This window comes from Pezoporus wallicus, unplaced genomic scaffold (assembly GCF_028554395.1).
Source record: "Pezoporus wallicus isolate ANWC-B61680 ecotype Strahan unplaced genomic scaffold, APGP_CSIRO_Pwel_v1 contig_818, whole genome shotgun sequence".
Taxonomy (NCBI): Eukaryota; Metazoa; Chordata; class Aves; order Psittaciformes; family Psittacidae; genus Pezoporus; species Pezoporus wallicus.
This window is the reverse complement of record NW_026636248.1, coordinates 9,710,381-9,730,305: the sequence shown is the minus strand read 5'-3', so window position 1 is coordinate 9,730,305 and position 19,925 is coordinate 9,710,381. Positions and strand designations below refer to the sequence as shown.

The 19,925-nt window shown below is 35.8% G+C and overlaps 1 protein-coding gene across 3 annotated transcripts in view; it reads right to left on the bottom strand.

The window, feature by feature from the left end:
- The window catches only part of CDH10 (cadherin 10), a 93,134-nt gene that overhangs the window by 48,440 nt on the left and 24,769 nt on the right, over positions 1–19,925 (bottom strand). For 2 of the 3 annotated variants that reach the window (XM_057399427.1, XM_057399426.1), the window contains exon 2: positions 6,124–6,501. In XM_057399427.1, the coding sequence (XP_057255410.1) occupies positions 6,124–6,354 (231 nt within the window). In that variant the 5' untranslated portion in view covers positions 6,355–6,501. Of the gene's footprint in view, positions 1–6,123; positions 6,502–10,526; positions 10,613–19,925 lie in introns of those variants that run through there. The other variant, XM_057399428.1, reaches the window with a different exon arrangement.

The following is a 19,925-nucleotide window of genomic DNA, read 5'->3' as shown; positions in this document are numbered from 1 at the left end:
TGTCAGCAAACTTGCTGAGGGCACACTCAATCCCATTGTCCATGTCATTGACAAAGATGTTGAACAGCGCCAGTCCCAATACTGACACCTGAGGAACACCACTCATCACTGGTCTCCACTTGGGCATTGAGCTGTTAACCACAGCTCTCTGAGCGCAACCATACAGCAAATTCCTTATTCATCAAGTGGTCCTCCCATAAAATCCATGCTTCTCCAGTTCAGGGACAAGGATGTTGTCTGGGACAGTGTCAAACCATGCTGTAGAAGGCCACCAAATTTATTAGGTGTGAACCGACCTTAGTGAAACAATATTGGCTGTCACCAATCACCTCCTTATTGTCCATGTGTCTTAGCACAGCTTCCAGGAGGATCTGCTCCAGGATCTTGCTGGGCACCAAGATGAAACTGACTAGTCTTCAGCACCCCGAGTCTTCCTTTTTTACTTTTTTAAAAATTGGGGTTATATTTCCCCTTTTCCAGGCAGTGGAAACTTCACTGGACTGTCACAGCTTCTCAAATATGACTTATAATGGCTTAACAACTTCATCAGCCAGTTCCCTCAGGACCCATGGATACATCTCCTCGGGTTCCATGGACTTGTGCACCTTTAAGTTCCTTAGATGGTCTCAAACCTGATATTCTACTGCGGGTGGCTCTTCATTCTCCAGTCCCTGCCTTTGCCTTCTGTGATTTGGTATCTCCTTTAATACGTCACTTGTCAGCTTGAGCTACTGGCATCTGATGAAGCTTCACTGGTTTTATGAAACAAGTCTATTGCGATGCCGAGTGTTTCCGGTTGGATGAACGGTCCTATTAACTTTATCATTTTAGAGAAAAAGCACAATCCCAAAGCAGTCTGCTTGTTTCATTTGTAAGGACAGATTTTAAGCAGAGACGCATTCAATACATCCATCATTTCTCCTTAAAAGAGCAAATACTGACACTGAACTCTCTGAGTGAGGCAAGTTACACTTGGAATGCCTTGGAACATCTACCCTCAGATCTGTTGGATGTGTCCTTAACTCAGTAATCCACTCCAGTACTATTTCACTGTGAAGCACTAAATTTTCACTGTAGTCTCTGTTCTTCTTCACCCCTTCCAGTGAAGATTTGCCAGTCTAAAGAGGCAACTGAGAATTCTCACTTGTGTTTCATTTACAGTCCCTGGCACATATGAGCAAAATTACCATCAGATAATTTGGACATTGGGGATTGGGGATTATCCCCTTAAGCAGCTGGGTTGAGTATGCCCTGAGTATGCCTTACCCAAATGACTTAGCTCCTCTTCCCTTGTTACCAGACAACACTTTTAAGAAATTCACATGCACATCTGTCCAAGTCTGGGAATCCACAGCCTTCAAATATATCTGGCTTTGGCTTCCTGATGGCTTCTTCAGTCTTCACTAAAAGACTGGTGGATATTACAAAGCCTTTGCGTTCCTCAACAACTGCTAATTCTGTCCTCTGTCATCCAGAAAAAAACAGTGTCTTGTAGGTATACATCCAGTACTGTAGTTAACAAATAGTTCATTCTTTATGGGAATAAAAACTTACTATTCAGCCAGGTCAGCTCTTTGCCACCAAACAGTACCTTCTGCTGCTGTTTAATGAATCAAGATGTCAGAGACTTCAAAACACACTGACGTTTCCAAAGAAATAGCACATTTGCAAGAAGAAATTATAAACCCTCTACTCTAAAACTTGAATTTAGAGTAAATGATAAATCTAACCAGTTATAGTCATAAACTCCCTACTAAGATGTATTCCAAAAGAGTCTGACAGAGTTTCATCTCAGAGCTCACTGAGAATCAATGAACCTCCTGGACAATCTTAAAGGAAGATTTTGATGCCTCTGTTATGGAAGAACAGTGGTTCTTCTCGTGTTTGGAGAAGCCATTGTAGCTCCTGTATTCTGGACTAAAAGAAAAGGCAGAAAGGAACCAGTCCTTCCAAAAGAAAAGAAACTGAATCATATTTCTTGATCTGCGCTGAAATATGTACAAGCAATGTACCCCCTCAAAGCAAGCTTCCATATCCTTGCCAAAAACTGGTGCCTCAAATAAATAACCCTCTTCACAGCCTATGTGTTAAGTCTTGCCGAGAAAGACAAAATTTCTAAATGTTGCTATCCCTTAAGTGTCAATTTGACCCCACTGCAGTAACTTCAGTAAGTGAAGGTTTTTGAAGGTACACAGACGTGAACAGCTTGCTTTTTGCATTCAGTAGACTTACACCAAAAAAAAAAACACCAACAAAAAAAATCCAAAGTGGACACTGTTAAAGGACAAGCTGTCCTCTTTCACCTTGGCAGCTGAGTCCTAGACACAGCAGATCACAATTCATTTATTTGGGTTGCAGAGTTTCTTCACTCCCATTCCCATTCTTCTTTATTTATGCCTGTCACAGGAATCTGCTCTAGCTGAAAATTCAACCTCTACAGAACTTCAGAGCCACAGAGCTGATTTCATTCACCTGAAAGGGAAGACATTTTATGCTTCTTCACACTAAATACTAAGCCTGTGTATGAATAGTTTCAATTAAAAATCCTGCTTGTCAGTCTTTCATGGTACCAAAGGCTTTTATAAAATAAAGAGTTATGATAGAAACACTGTTCAAGGAATCAAAGTACAGAAGTTTTTAAAAGGGTTTTGTAAGTCTTCATCTTACCACTACAACAGAAACACTTCCCTGGGGTAGGTTTTACTTTTTTGCATCCCACTTGATGGTGAGCCCACTGAAATCAAGACAACATAGTCTTTTTTATTACCCTTTTCAAACCAGTATTTTTCGTAGCTGCTTCATCAGACAGGAAAGTCCAATCAAAATTCCTGCCCAGTATAGTTTCTGGCTTTCATTTCACTCGAGAAATTATTTTGTTTAATCTTTCTTTAAAATTGTTTCTCTAACAGTGACAACTCTATGCACGTCTGATCTTAGCTAATCTTTATCCCTGTAAATTGAGACAAAATATGGACTTTCATGAAACTGCATCTTTTCACCTCTGATGTTGTCAAATTCTATGTAAAATATTTATCATTGGCATATGGACTATATGAAGTAATACTAAGCAACACATGCAAAAATTCCTATGAATTTACATGTAATTATATGATACATTTTATTTTGAGATACTAAAAACTACTGCATTGCAACTAAGAACTTCAGTCTCTCAAAGTACTGAAAAATTCATGTCAGATGACCCTTTATACAATAAAAGTACTAGGATAGAAATTTCTGGAAAATGTCACTATCTCAGAACTCAAACTGGAAAAAAGTATCTGCAAAAATGAAACAAATGGGTAGGTCAGGTGAAATTATAAGGAAGAAAAATAAATTTTAATGTGGATGAAGAATTTATTTGTAAATTCAATTTTTAATGACTACAGATTAAGACGTTGTTATACAACAGGGCTTCCTTTAGGGGACAACTATTAGAGTATAAATTTTAGATTTAGAAGATTTTTATTTTCTGGATATACCTAAAATAAATTCAAGTTTTTCTGAACAAGTCTGAAAATGTGCAATTCTTCGTAATTACCCCACTTTATTTGAGAAATAATGGGCTTTGAAACTATATACCTCAAATATTAATCAAATGGCTTTTCTCATAGGAGGTTTAAGCTTCTTTTGAACATCCCTGAATTGTTTCTCTGAAACTGAGAAAAGTTCTTTTACTCAGAATTACTGTCTTCTAGTATTTTTTTGCCAAGATAACTCAAAGATAAACTGTGTAACACATATATAGGTCTGGTTTCCGATACCATTTTTATGGCTTTAACCTTTACTAGAAACTACAGTTGCAATTATTATTTGAGGTTCTGCATATATAAAATTCACTTACATTGTTTTGATTTCTATCCTCAGCATCCTGTATATTACATAAAGGAAAGACTGACCATGCTCCTTTCTTATAATAATAATAAATACTCACCTGAAGAAACCAGTGAATGCCCCTAATCAGCCAGTCTGTACAGTGCCACCATTTCACAAGCATGGCTGACTTAAGCAAGGAACTCTTCAGCTATTACGAGATTACCTACCCCATTCATTCACTGAACCTCATTTCCATCATGTTATTCGAGATAACCATCTCAAGCCAACTTAAAGAGGGAATAAATTAATGCATAAATTACACTGTAAATTGTAGACACTGGTTTCAAGAGAAATGTGATATTCAACAGTTTCTAAACTCCCTTGCCCAAATTGAAAATTTTTTGCTTTAAGCAGAAAAAAAAAGGTGAAAGCATAGTCTTGACTACTCCTTAAGTTTCTTTATTTGCCATTTTACCTATCTTTACTTAGCACTTTCCATTTGCAGACACTTATTTTCTCTCAAAGTAGTTCTGTGTTTATTAACATCCCTCTCTCTTTTTCTACTGCAGATGAGTTAGCCTATAAAAATGTTAACCGGAGTCTTTCTTCACTTATCATAAGTGGAAGAAAATTACTAAGTAACAACACTCACACTTTATGACTTGGGATCATAAATATTCGAAAATAATGCAAGGAAAAAAAAGCAATCAGCAGGTTTTTAAAGGAGCTTAAGTTACTTGAATTTCAGGGTGCCCTGCAGAATTATTTATTTCCTGAGACTTGTGGGAGCAATACACTTCCAAATGCAATAACTTAGTGTTTTGGTACAGTGACACATCTCATTTTATAGGCAAGGTCAATTTTCATAAGCTACCAATCTAGCCTAGATACAGTGGAACACCTGGGAGGCATGACTTTACAATTGCTAAGTGTATGAAATAAATATAAGGTTTATTTGCAACACTTTGGAAATGATTGTATCATTCAAACGATGGTGCTAAAATTACAGATAAAGCAACAAATAAAAACTGGAAACAAAAAGGAAGTTTACACCTTCATAAGCTTGCACTCTTCAATTTTTACTCAATACTTAAATCTCATAAATTTTAACATGCATTTCCTTTCTCAATCCCCACAACATTCTTAGTCCTTTCAAGAAATACAGTTGCTGGGCTGCATCAAAAGGATCATGGCCCATTAAGTCGAGGGAGGTGATTCTCCCCCTCTGCTCTGCTCTGGTGAGACCCCACCTGGAGTACTGTGTTCAACTCTGGGGCAATCTACACAAGAGAGATGTGGGCCTGCTCAACAAAGTCCACAGGAGGGCCACATAGATGATCAGAGGGCTGGAGAACCTTCCTGTGAAAACAGGTTGAGAGAGCTGGGCTTGTTCAGCCTGAAGACTAGATGGCTCAGGGAAGACCTTATAGCAGCCTTCCAGTACCTATAGGGGACCTACAAGAAATCTGGAGAGGGACTTCACAAGGGCATGTAGAGATAGGACAAGAGGAATGGTTTTAAACTGAAAGAAGATGGATTTAGATTAGATATTAGGAAGAAATTCTAGAAGAAATAACCATTTCTAGAAGAAATTACTTTGAGGGTGGTGAGGCACTGGAACAGGTTGCCCAGAGAAGTTCTGGATGCCCCATCCCTGGAAGTGTTGAAAGCCAGGTTGACTGGGGCTTGTGAGCAACACAGTCTAGTGGAAGATGTCTCTTGCCCATGGCAGGGGGGCTGGAACTAGATGATATTTAAGGTCCTTTCCAACCCTAACTGTTCTGTGATTTTATAATATAGTAATATAAACTTAACATAACATATCCCATGCACCAGTATGTGCTGGGGCCCAAATGGATGGAAAACAGTTTTATAGAAGAACCTTGGGGTCCTTGTAGACAGCAAGCATGAATCAGCAATTTGCACTTGCAGCAAATAAGGTCAACAGCACCCGGGGCTCCATTAGGAAGAGCTTCACCGGGAGATCAAGAGAGATGCTCCTTCCTCTCTGCTCTGCCCTGGTTAGACACATCCGGAGTTCTGTGTCCAACTCTGAGTCCAGCAAAAGGCCACTGAGTTGATTAAGGGACTGGAGCATTTTTTGTAGCCTTCATTGATTTAATTCAAATATTTCAGAGTAAATTTAACTAACAATATTAATTTAGTGATTGTAGTACAACAAGCAAAATATATATATATATTGTCTGGAAATTTGCTTCTTATGCATTAGAATAAAACACAGAAATGGTAGTTCTCTAGAAAGATTAGGTAAACCTGACAATTATACAGAAATCTGAATGAGAAACCTACCTTGCCTACATACTGATAATCAGATCCTGTGTATTCCTCTAAAAGAAAAAATTGGTTCCACATCCAGCCTCGCTTCTGGCGGTGAATTGTTTTTCCATCATTCCCTGATACACGTCCTCCAAAGCTTTTAGGTCTGAGATCAGGAGTCCTTCTGAACAGCATTTCTGTATGGCAGGGATGCGGCAGCCACATCCAGAGCAGCAGAAGTAGTAGGACTTGCTGTATTGTCATAGTTCTCCACTGCTGAAGTTCTTCAAGCTGGTCAGCAATGAAGTCTACAGTTTTGTTTTCTGGACTTCCCTTTTGATGTCTCTAGTTGCTGATGCAGCCAAGCAGTTTCCAGCAACTCATTTCTGAACTGTATAAGGTAATCAACTCCTGAATGTAAACAGAGAAGAGACAATGTAAGCTGAAATGCATTCACTCCCCAGTGTCCAACATCCCTGCTGCTGTATCCTGCAGATACAAAACATTATGACATAGAAAGCAACCTGGTTAGGAATATAAAAGTTATCCAGGTAGGGAGAACACTGTGAATATGTTAGGTAGTTGCTTCCAAAACATTTCCTAAGAAAAAGTAAGAGTGCCAAGAGATGACCAACTATAACAAACTTTCAATTTAGAAACTTCTAGGAGTGTTCTGTATATAGACTGTGGATTTAATATTGCTGAAACTTGCACATTAAATACCACTCCCTTTGCTTCAGATGTTTTCCACCTGACTTGATTTACATTAATTCCAGTGTTTTATTAATCTTACTACCAAGAGAACTGAAAAGCCAACACAAAGTGGTTTTAGAAATTGGGAAATGGTAAAACACCAGCTCTTCAGGGTATTTTAAATGGTGAAAGAGAACATCATATGCATCAGAAGAAACACAGCATGACCAGAAGCAAATTTTTAGAGTTCTTGAGATGATCTTGCAATATGGAGTGATGCAAACTTAGCCTTAAAATGTAGGAAGTGCTTAAAAAATGAAGGCCTTTTTTTGCAAGTATCCTGAATAATTAATTTTGGATAACACTGAAATTAATCTCATTCTGGGAAATGCTACTGCAGAGGAAAGGCAAGCCTCTCCTAACTCATCTTTATTTTGTCTCCACCTTTCTTTTTTTTTTTTTTTTGCTTTGTCTTCGTTTTTTTTTTTCCTTCTGATAGAATCATGGGATGTTATTTCAGCAAGACAAATTTAGCCAAGCTCTCTTCACTTCTGTCCCAGATTGTTTGGTAATGTTTTGGTTCTGTATGGCAGGGATGTAAATAATAAAAACCTATGATTTGTCATGTTAATGGGGTGTAGTTTCTGCAAGTTTTAATCAGAGTTGTTTGGATTTTTTTTTCTTTTTGCCATGTCCACAGAAAACAAAATAAATGGATGGTGGTTGCAGTTCCTGGTATATTCTTCCACATGTGGCACAAAACTCAAGTAGTAAAAAGCTTGGGTTGTTTTTTTCTCTCCTTTTCTGATTTTGATAGATAAGTAACATTGTACACAGCAATCCCATGTGTCCCCTGGTTTCAATAACATCATGTATAGCTCACTATCACCTTAAATATTTTTGATTTTTCAGAGTAGAGCGATGTAAAACTTAGGGGTTTTTGAAAAGGAGATATATTTTCTTTGTGGTCTTTTTTTTTCCCCTACTTTCTTATTGCTATCATATATATATTCCATTATTCACATATTATTATTTGATGTAGAAGTGTTGTTAAATTCCTCTTGGGAAATAATGTTTCAATATTAGGAGTTGTTATTGAATTTCCTTCATGTTAAATTAGGTCAGTGGAATGAAAAATTGGATGAAATTTGTTAAAGTTACAAAAGCAGCTAATGCACATGCACTTGGCAAGCATACCACTAAGGTCTTTTCCCTCCGTTGAGAATCCTGGTGAAATTCAGCTTCCTGCTTTAAATGCAATGATTTTGATAGTAATCTACGTGAAAGCAATAAAACATTTACCTCTAAAAATAAGATAGCAAGCAAGGAAAAAACAGACCCAAGTAATAACAATCAAATAAATAAAAGCACTGGAATAATGGAAATGTTTGAAGAGGCTTAGATGAAGGAAACCTTTTAATATTTAACTACAGAAAACAGGCAGAAGTCCAGGTTCTGTAACACATTTAATATTTGGTTCTGTACTACCCTGCCAAAGCTGGAACAGCCAATGGAGGAAGATAAATTTATTCTTATTTTAATTTCCTGGAAAACTAATTAGAAAAAATGTCTAAATTTTGGTGAAAATCTTATCTTAGAAGAGGGTCTGAGAACTCAGCAGAATTCTAATACTTTTGCTGGCTTCAAGTAAGATTTTTTTTTTAAGAACTGAAATAATTTTAAATAGGTAAAATAGTTTTAAATTAAACTGTTTCACCAGTTGTTCTCTTCAAGTTTCTCTTGCCACTTCTTCCAAAAGAGTACTTCTCAATTTTTTCCCACAATAGAAAAGAAAAAAAGAAAATCAATATTTTTTTTTAATTAAAGCTTTCTAAAAACTATTAAATATGTGCTATGTTCCATATTTCTGTCCTTCTAAATAATATTAAACTTCCTACAGAGGAATACTGTGCCCAACTTGGCTCTAGTTTACATAGAGTTTTGTTTTGGAATTTTTACTGAATTTTCTTGGCTCAATCTCTAGTATGGAGGAAATGGATCAATCATCACTGAAGCTATTTATCATTACAACATTATCTTTCAGCTAACAATTTTAGAACAATTAGGCCATTCTCCCTTTCCACATCTTAATCACTTGTGTATCTCTTAGAACTTAGAAGAAAACGTTTTATTGCATCCGCAACTGTATTCATGTGATTTCAAATGTCATTTTTGCAAAACTTGGAAAATACATTTTACTTACTCAGTCATGCAACCCCTATAGTAATTTGAAATCATATTCATACCATTTGAAACACATGAGATTTAACTGACATCTAAGATGGGCCATGAGCACCTCTAACTGATGTACTTCTCCTCAGACTTCCATTTACTGGTTGCTTCATGAGGAGGTCTTTCTTTCATAAACTATTTCCTCTTTTTGTCTGTCTTTCTACATTAATGTATAGCTTCTTTTGGAGGTCAGCAAACTAAATCTAAAGTAAATAAATAAAGTAAGAAAAAAGTCAAATGCTTGTATACATTTAATTTTTTACTTCAGAAATTTTATTAAGCTCCTCTCTTGCAAAGAACAGATTTGAACAGTAAAAAAATTTTACTTGGGATAGCTACCACTTATGAATTTTGTTCTGTATTTAACCTTGGTCAAACTTGAACTGAATTTTAATTGTATAACATTTGAAAAAGCTTGTTTAAAGAAAGATATTTATGCAATGCCATTTCTGTTTTCTCCATTTCTGTTTCAGTTGGGAGCTATTATCCATTTACATCTCTAATCTTGTCTTTCAGTCCTTTTTGCTATGTTTGCACAAAAGAAAGATATTTTTGGAACTGAAGATGCTTCATGACAAATTAGGTTAAACTAATTCAGAATTTTATGAGGAGAACAGTCTTAAATTTTATTATAATGGAAAACACAAGCATACTTTGTTCTTTTTGCCCTATTTCTCCAAAACTTTGGTGCCTTTCCAATCCCAGCATAAAGCTGCTACCACAGGCTGCAGAGCCTCTTTCATAGTGTCTACAGCCATTAGCCATAAGACACAATTCCTACCATTTTGGTTGCCTCCTTGTAGGAGTTAACTTGGTAAGGTGCCTCTATATTTCATCAGAACTCTGACTCCTGGTTTATGATGTAGTAAATGAAATTAAGCAATCTGGCTAGGTTTTGAAATAATAAGAACTATTTAACAATAAAAATAGAAGTAGGAAGGCAACTAAGTGCAGAAAAGCTGAGTTTTCAACAAGCCTGAGAAGAATCTCCAGCTCAGCTAATTTAGCTCTTTTGACCTATTTGTCATCTCTTTATCAAGACCAGGTATAAAGTTATAATGCTTTAGAGCACGGTATGATGAACAAGTTCTTTAAACAGACACCTCTGCAAAAGACCGTTAGTGAAAACACTAAAAAATATTTCCCTCTGTAAGTGTAACTTAAAGATGTAAATTATCTGTTAAGAGAAAAAGACAATACTACTTTTTATGAAGATTTTTGTGTCTACCAGAAGCAAACTAATGAGATCTTCCAAATTATAAATTCTTAATGGATATTCTGATCTCATCATTCCTTGTATTATAGGTCTATGTCCCTTGCTTTAAACATTATATCCCAATGAAGTTGTCTAAAGCTGTTCACAATTTAATTACCTAGTTCTGAACTAAGGAGATAATTGGTAAATTGTAAGCCACTTATTTCATAGCCTCCAGTGGAACACTTACACACTGCAGTGACCATGCTTTAAGTTATTAAATTATAACATGAATTTGCAAAGTAGTCATCTATACCTTTGAACTTTAGAACTTGGTCCTTTTTATGAAGTCCTGCAACCTTGGATCCACTTAGGAATCTGAATTACATATGTACAGTTTGATGCTAAACTGAAAAAAAAAAAAACAAAAACCAGCAAGCAACTAAGTTCAAGAATTATGTATTTTAGTTAGTAATACTAAAACATATTTCACAATCATCAAAGCTACTTCACTCAAATGAGAGTTTTTCATACTATTTTCATAGTTCACAGGGAAAAAGACTGAAAAACAAGCAGAGTAAAAAAGGAACAAAGGAAAAGGAAATACTGCCAATTATAACTTTTCCTACAAAAGTAACATTTTCAGCAACAGTGAGATTACATAGAAGCATACTTTATGCCTTATTTTTAAGCATATTTATATAGTATACATCCTAATTGTTTTTACAAAAACAAATTAATATGCACTATAGTGATTCTGAAGTGGAAAAAGATTTAGTCTACCTTCCACTGGTAGTTCATAAATGTGATATCCAAAGAAATGCATAATATAACCCCAATCAGACACTAAACTGAGGACAAAGAAAAGGTTAAGACCTCACTCCTCCCAGCTCCCCTGCAGTGGAGAACACTGTCCTCCTTCCCATAAAGGTTTCCAGATGCCTCATCACAACCCTTCCCTGTCCTTCTTAAGGAAGACTGATCTCCTCAGTCTTAAGACATAGCAGGGCATTGAAAGGGTGAGCAAAACAACAGAGAAAAGGCAACAACTACAAAACCACCAGAATTAAAATTCAAAGTATTCCCAAAAAATAAGTGAAATGTACAGGTTATTATTTAAAAAAAAAAGAGAAGTCAAAAGATCATAATAGGTAGCTCAACATAGGAATAAACTACCTAGGCACAGCTCTGGAGAAAATTTAGGAATAAGAGTATAATAGTTCTGAACATTCTCAATATGTTGGACTTCTTTGTCACTCATCTTTAAAAAAAAAGGGGGGGGGGGGGAGAAGAGATATGCGAGCAGGAATATTATTCTTAAGAACTATGAAGTAATCCTCCCTCTCCACTCATTTCAAATCCTCTGTCCAGGTTTGAACATCACAGTACCAACATGTATATAATCAGAAACTAGACTAACATCAAAATGTTTAGGAAAAAAACCTGCAATTTTTTAGGAAAGAACAACTACATCTACTTACTTACTCTACACGAAGAAAAAAGAAGAAAGTGGTAAGACTACTTTTCAGAAACCCTGATGAAAATAAGAAATTATTTTCAATGCACACCATAGATAGTTAAAGCAACTGACTTTAATCGCAACAATGATGATTTAGGTCATGCATTAAGAAAAACTTCATATATATTTGCTGTGGTAGTCAGCAGCCAAAGGGAGATGTGACTAAAGGTTTGCAAGAGCTGTCTGAAGAAACTGCAGTCTGGCTGCTCTCATTAGGTTTTCCTACGTCTGGTATCACTGTTACCAGTGGCCATTCTATTCTCCTATATATGAATATCTATTATTCATTACAGATCAGCCCGACCCCATCCTTTTCCATTTATCTGATTTAATCTGATTACTATTGTGGGTTGAAAGCAACTTAAATCCTCTTGCTTGCCAGTCAGCATAGCATGCTTTTCCACAACAGATAATACAGTCCTAGCCACACAGTTCCCTCCCCCATTTTATAAGGTCTGTCCTACTCTGAGTCTCCCTCTATAAGCTTTTGGAGTTTCATTTCTTCCATCTACTGTCTGCTACATTCTCCCAGATAGTGAATTTAGCTCTTTCCTACTCTACCTTGAATTCACCCCATGTACCCCATCCTAAATGATTAACCCCTTTGTGCTTAGCCATGTCCACGCAGCCTTCTAAAACATCCATATTCTGTTATTAGTTTTTTTCATAAAGTAGCTTTCTACTTCATTTATTGAAAAAACAACAGAAATCCCACAATAGCTTTTAGTATTTGATTATACTTTTCTTTCTTTGTTTAACAAAAAAAACAAAACCAACCAACAACAAAAACTGCCTCCCAAAACACCTCTCACAATTAAACAATCAAACAAACAACTGTTCTGATATTTAGCATGCTAGGGGAAGGGGAGAAGAAAGTGATGGTAGAGAGGAGGGCAGTTACCAGTTCTGATGGGCAGCAGCAAAAAAAAACAAGTTTCAGAATGTTGTTTTCTTCTCTGAAGAAGTATGAAATAGAAGGGGAAGAGTGATTTATCAGAGAAAGTAATCTGCATCACTGTAACATTTTAATTTAGACACAAAAGCATATGCTAAAGAGATTTTGTTAACACAACATTTTGTTTTTCTCATTCGTTACCTTCCATCTTTGACAGACCATGGTATTCCTGGAAAAGATCAGCAAATTCTGTCTCAATATTGCCAAGAGCCCAAACAGAGAGATCATTGAATTTCTAGACCTGGGGACTTAATATTCTTCCTCCCTGTACTACAGGGTTTTCCCAAACAGGGTGAATTGTAATGAATAATGCTGAACAGTTAAGAAAAAGACATTCTTTTCCTTCAGGACAGGTGGAATTTTAAATCTCCTAGTCTTTGCGATCCAATGATTTCACCTGCCAGCAAAATCTAAGCCTTATTAGAGAAACAGAATAAGCACAGAAGTGAGCCAAATATCTAAAAGCTCACCATAATCTCATCAGGAGTTTTTATCTTCAGCTGAGGCTGAAACCTCACAGCTTCAGAGAGCAGAGGCAGTTCACTAAGGCATAAAGAACTGGGGCATTGAGAGACCATGCCTGCTTAGAAAACTGTGTAATTTAATAAAGTGTTCATTGATGTCTACACAGTGGCTCCTTAAACTTGTGTTAGTGCCTGTGCCTGCAGCATGGATAGTCACATTCCTGCTAAGTAGATGACAGTAGAAGGATTACATCCTTTCTTATCAGACAGGAAGAAATGGAAACAACCATTTCTCATGGAAACTCACAGTTGAAATGTAAGAGAGATATATATTAAGAAAGTCTGTTAAAGCATGCGATTGTATCTCTTACATTTATTAGAATAAAAGCATAAGTATTGAAAAAATGCTGTTTAATAGTCACCATAAATACTATATTTGACATAAAAAAAAACCCTCAGATTACAAGAAGGTATATTTGCAATGCATTTGAAATTTTTAACTATAAGTATTTCTTAAAATGCTTGGAGTTTCACCTTGTGTTCAATGCCTTTATAATTATTTTAGCATATTAAAAAGTGCTGCTATGGCTCTTTTTATTGTACTCATTTACAGCAAAGTAAAAGTCCCTTTATGAGGTGACTGCAGTTTGTTGGGCCAGGATGATAACGAAATTATGAAAAAAAGACAAAATAAAAACAACAACAACAACAAAATCATAATTTCTTCACCATTAGTGAGTCAAAATTATAGAGCCCCCTTTATAAATTTTCTTATGAGTTGTTTTAAATGTTAAACCAGGATCAGAAACCTCTTAAGAATATACTACATATACATACAGTGTATAGTAATCTGTAACCTGTTTTACCTAACATTATGCCATCTACAGTGCACTGTAAAAAAAGATGAAATATATCACATATTAAAATCAGGCAATATAAAATTTGATATTGTCTGTACAACATGAAACAATCAGTTGTAGGAGATATGCTGATATGCTCCTACATCATATGTAGGAGACATGATGATAGGAGCTAATTAGATCACAACCTACTTTTTCCCAAATGGTACTTGCTTTAAAACAGTATACAGCAGGCTAAAGCTGACATCTTTTCGAAATCAGTTTTACACCATGTTTAAGTATAAATGCCTGCAATTCATATCATTAAAAAATAACTATAATTTTGCCTATCTTAGTAATGAAAAGGCTGGGTCTTGACTAGTTTGGAAAGAGAAACCTGCTTTGAAGTAGCACATCACCCTTACAAGGCATGGCATATGGGCATGATAAACTGGTGATGGACATGGGTCAGGTCAAAACTTTGGAAGTAAGGAAATGTTCTCTTAAGAATGCTTCTGTGTACTGTAAAACTCAACCAGCACTGTAATTATACTGACACCCAGAGAGCTCTTCACACACTTAGTAAGCATCCTTTATACATACAGTGGCACTGCTGTTTAACAACATAGAGGTAGACACATTGATCAGATAAATGAAATTATGCATGAAGTTACTATGGACTCCACACTTGAATCAAGACTGTTCTGAATGCCTCCCACAATAGCTTTATAGTCCTATGCCTTATATAAACTCTATTACTGCCTCAGTCTTCAAGGTAAGAGAGGCCAATGCAATAGATTCAACTGGATTACCAGTCTTAGCTGGAAAAGTCAGATAAAAACTTGTGGATTTCGGAAATCTGATGATATTTATGAATATGTTTGTATACTGCAACTTTTCTGGACTTGTCTTTTAAGGTTGCTGTTCATACAGAGATGTATATGTTGGTTTCCTAGTTTTCTATATGCTGTATTTTACTGGTCAGGTTTTTTGATGTTGACCACAGCATCTGAGAAAGTACTAATAATACAGAACTATTACAGAGATAGTCTGTAGACAGTTACTGAATTTTTGATGAAGGCCAGTAAGGAAGTGCCTGCTTTTCCTGTCCAGATGTCATCTATGTAGAACACTGCTTGACAAAAAAAATACTAAAAAATTATTATTTCAGTAAAAAAATAATTACTGTAGAACACTTGCACTCCCCATCTCAATAATGTTAAGAGGAACTCTTCCCAACAAGAACACTCCTCTGGAGAAATAGGTCACCAAATTTTACAGTGCTTTTTCTCATAATGTAATACATTTCACACACTGAGCTGTATGCTTTTCTGATAAATACATGGGTGGAAATCAGCCTTGAACTGGAATGAACTTGCACAGATAATTGGTGAAAGGCTACATCCAGCTGCCAGAGGAGACATTTTTTCATTTTTTTCTCAAAACAGGCATTCCATCTCTTATCTTTCACTCCTGATTTTCAAGGAGAACCAATAAAATATCTTTCAAAGATAAACCTGAATCAGAACTTCAAAACTCAGCTGGAAGCCAAAAACAATGGACTCAAATGAGTTTCTGGTTTTATTGCACTTTATAGTGTATCTCTCTCTCCTTCCAACCTCTGCATGTCTGCAGGTTATAAACTACCTAACCCTTCCTTTCCTTTGAGAAGTAAGTATCTTTCTTCTTTTATTTATTTATTTATTTTTTTACTTTCAGCACCCTTTTCATACCACTCTATTTCACTGGTGAAAACTATTAATACGTATATATGTTTTTCTTTACAGAGTTCATGTAATTGACAGGTTCTAATTAAAATTAGATAAATTGTCCTCAAATTCTGTTTAGTCTGTAAGTCCATCTTTTCTATTTCAGATAGAAAAAATAAAAACAACAAAAAAGGGACTCTATACCTAAAAGGATTTATTTTTTTTCCAAATACAAACAAACAGGCTAGTAAAATATTTTGATTTATTAAAAAAGATGTATTTCATCTGTTAAGTCCTTGGATCATTACTATTACAGCAATGCTGGCAGTCATTGTAGCATTCATTACTGCTTCACCCAAGATGCAGAGAAGTAATATACCCTTTCCTGTTACTCTAAGAATACAAAAATAAAATATTATTCTATTATTCTAGTCTGCTATTCTAGACTGTATGAATTCAAATCTCAAGCAAAGACAAAGTGGTCATCTGAGATTGCAGAGCAAGTATGTGGCAGGCAAGGAGGCAAACTGCATCTTTTGAAATGCCTGAGTGGTCTTTTATTCTTCCTCTTCTGAGAGGCTCCCATTCTGTTTCCTGTACTTATTTACCCTGTTTCAATCTTCTTTGATGAGGTCATCAAGTCTGTGAATAGTAATGGACTTACTATATTAGCCAAGTGAAATCATTCAGCTGCTCAGTGAGTGGGGGGATGTGGTAAACAAGAAAAATAGTAAGCTGCTCCTACCTCTAGGATAAAGTATGCTCTGAAGAGCTATAAATACAATGAAATTATTGTAGCTGTATAAGTCAAGTAATAGAACATTGACATAATTGCGTGTGAACTGATAAGCAACTAGAAAATGGAATAACAAGCAGAATTTCCTTAGTCCGTAGGAAGACTAACAATGTTTTATGGAAACTACTCTATGCTATTAGGTGAGAGAAGATGTACAGACCAAGAAGATGTTACTTTAAATATGAATAAAATTAATTTTAAAAAGGTTCTGGCTGTCATTAAGGTTTTTGAGGGTATATATGAGAAGATGAAGTTGGTAACCTGTTAAAACATAAATGCAGAGGACTGAAAAATAATAGGAGAATGAATCATAAAATGTATAAGGAGCCCATAGAAACATACAGGAGAGACATTGTTCTCCAGCAAGAAGTTGCTGAAAACTGATATCACTGAAATAGTAAAAGTTTACTATGTACAGGTGACCAAAAACTATCTGCTTTGCTTCTCCAAATGAAGAAACCTGTGTGTCAGATGAAATATTGAGTGAAGTTGCTTGGGTAAGCATGAGCAGGCTTTGTCTTCAAGAGATGTGATATAAGGCAAATTTAGGAAGACATTTGTGATTAGTGCATGAGCAGTTGTACTTTGAAGGTCTAAACATGGTTCCCAGTGTCTGGAGAATGAATAAACACATTGTGAATACGTGAATGAATGCACATATTGTCAGTCAGGAAGAGTGAGAGTTAAAAAAGACCCTTGACTTCTTAATCTCGTCTCCCACCCTCAAATCTTGCTTAGCAGCAAGTAATGAAGTAGCAACATTCATGGTGTACAGCATGAAGATATTCCTGATTAATTACATTTGCAAGTACAGGGATCAGGTAGCAAGTAAGAAGGTACCTCTGACCCATGGTAAAATTTAAAAGAAATTATTATCCCAATGGATGTGATGTTAAACTTTCTTTTCTCTCGGTTTGTCCTATATCATCACAATAATCCCATTAAAAAAAAAATTAATACCGCGAAGGAGGCTTTTTTTAAAGGGGGGGAGGGGGCTTTCCCCCCAACATATTTTCTCTCCAAATTGTGACTTCATTAACTTAAAAATCATTCACAAATTCAGTACAGATGGCAGCTAATCAAGCAGAGATGTTAACTGAGGCCATTCTTCTCCAGAAGACTGTTCTGATCACCAAGTCTCAGGACCTCTCACAGCTCCTCTCACTGAAATTATTCAACACTGTAGTCTTTTACATACATACATGCAATAAAAGGTAAGAGAGAATGACAGCTGCCCAGCAGTCATGCCATTCAAGAATGTCTCAGAGGAAGAAAAAACAAAGCCAGGAAGAATACTGTATTATAGATGTTGCTAATCTGCATTTTGGCAGTCTCTCACCGCTTCTGCCTTCTGCTCCCAGCAGCAATTAGTACTTCGAGGAACCACACACACACACACAAAAATCAATAAAATTATGCTTTCATCAGTAATTTTCAAGGTGCTAACACATTCTGAAAGCATATTGTGAGACTTGCAAGACCTATTTTTTTTTCATGTAACAATCATTAAAGTCCAGTTGCCCATAAATTTCAGACTAACATCACTGTACTATTTAGGGACTTGACAACTTAAGTGGTCTAAACTTGTGGACACCTGAGCAGGCTGTCCATGATCCATCTGACAGAAAAAAATGTCCTCCTTTTCCCTCTCCCCAAAGACCACTAGTACTGCTCTGAAACAATCACCCAACATACTGTATTAAACCGTTTCACTGTACCTAACAGAATATGACCTGCATTGCCTACCAATTTTAGGTTTTTAGGTTTGAGTTTGTTTGGGTTTTGTTTGCTTGTGTGTGTGTGTGTCAGAATGGCATAGAGTACCATCTCCACAGTAAATGAACTTTATTTTATAACATTCTGTAGTAAAAAGAATGAGGTTTCAGTATCATTTGCAGATAAATTCTATACACAATTTCTTTGCAGGAGACAATTAAGAAAATGAAAAGACATTTCTACTTTTGTGAGCTTTTAGTGTTTGTAAAACAATGATGGGAAGGTGAGCATTACTTTGGTAACAGATGTTCTCTTTTTGTTCTTAAAACATTTTTTGTCCAAGCAGTCTTCTAAGTTAGAATACTGAAATATAGTGACTTGGCAATCAGCAGGTAATATACAGCAGCTGCAGTACCTATCACTGTATCATATAAAGCCAGCATTTGCTGGTGAGTTTTCATCCTTTTCGCTCAGAAGAAAGGAGAAATTCTCCTTCCAGAAAAAAAAAAAAAAAAGGAGAAATATAGTCATATAAGCAAAGCAATAGTGTGTAATTATTTTTTAAAATCATCAGGAACTAGGATAACGTAAATAGGTAAAGATAAAAAAAGGTGGAGAAGTACATGTTATTTGACAGATTTTAGTGTTACACTGGTTTCTTTCTCAGATGACTTCTGTGAGAGAACCTCAATTTCATGAAAAGTTTTGGAATCAGGATTACAAAAGTAGAGCTCTTCAGACAGTAACAGTTTTATCACAGGCGCTGAGTGGTGATGGACAGCTTATAAAGTTTTAAGTTACTCAGTTTGAGTGCAGTTTCTTGTTTGTTTTGTTTCTACTTCTGTATGCATATGTGTATGCATAAACTTTGCAGACACAGAGATACGTATTCAGCAAAGCATGAATATTCCTGCTATATAAAGGTAGAAAAGTTTCTGTTCTGAAGGGAGACAAAAAGAAAACTGAAAATATTCAAGGCTTTGTTTTGCTTTTAAATTTATATTTTAGTCTTAATGCTATTCAACATTCTGTTTCAAGTAAACCTGCTGGGTTTTCTTCTTTTTAGTTTGTGGTTTTTGTTTTGTTTTGGTTTTTTTTTTCTGTAGCACTACAGTCACAGATTTAGTCTAAATGGCTGTTGAAACCTGTGTGTACAACTAATATTAACTGTTCAACCAATAATGACCAGCCCTCCACAGCCTTTGTCTTGCTTCCAGTGAGATTATTTTTGCCTAACAGCTCTCTTTAATCCAAACTGAAAATGCAAATCTGGAAGAGCAAATCTACTATATAGAGTCCTTGCTTGTCCACATCACACCCAAAGTGACAATGAATCTCCTTATCTCACCCAAATGATTCTCTACCTGCACCCACAAGAGCCAGAAAACAATTCACAAACACTGCATATGTTGTAACAATTAGTTAGCAAGCAAACAACTAAACAGGGTGCAAGACGATTTAAGCCTACTTTATTACAATAGCAAGGTAACTGTCAGGGTTAAAGTGAAAATGGATTCATATATTAGAGGTTTATCCAGTTCCTTCCCTTGTAAAACCAACAGATAATTAAAATTATGTATTTCCACAAATACAGTTAGCTACAAAATCAATAATTTTTCTGACAGATTTTGGTGTAGGATTACACCTCAATTTCTTACAGCAATATACCTGATCTACTGTTTATTCTGTGGGTTTACCTAAGTAAAGAAATGATTTT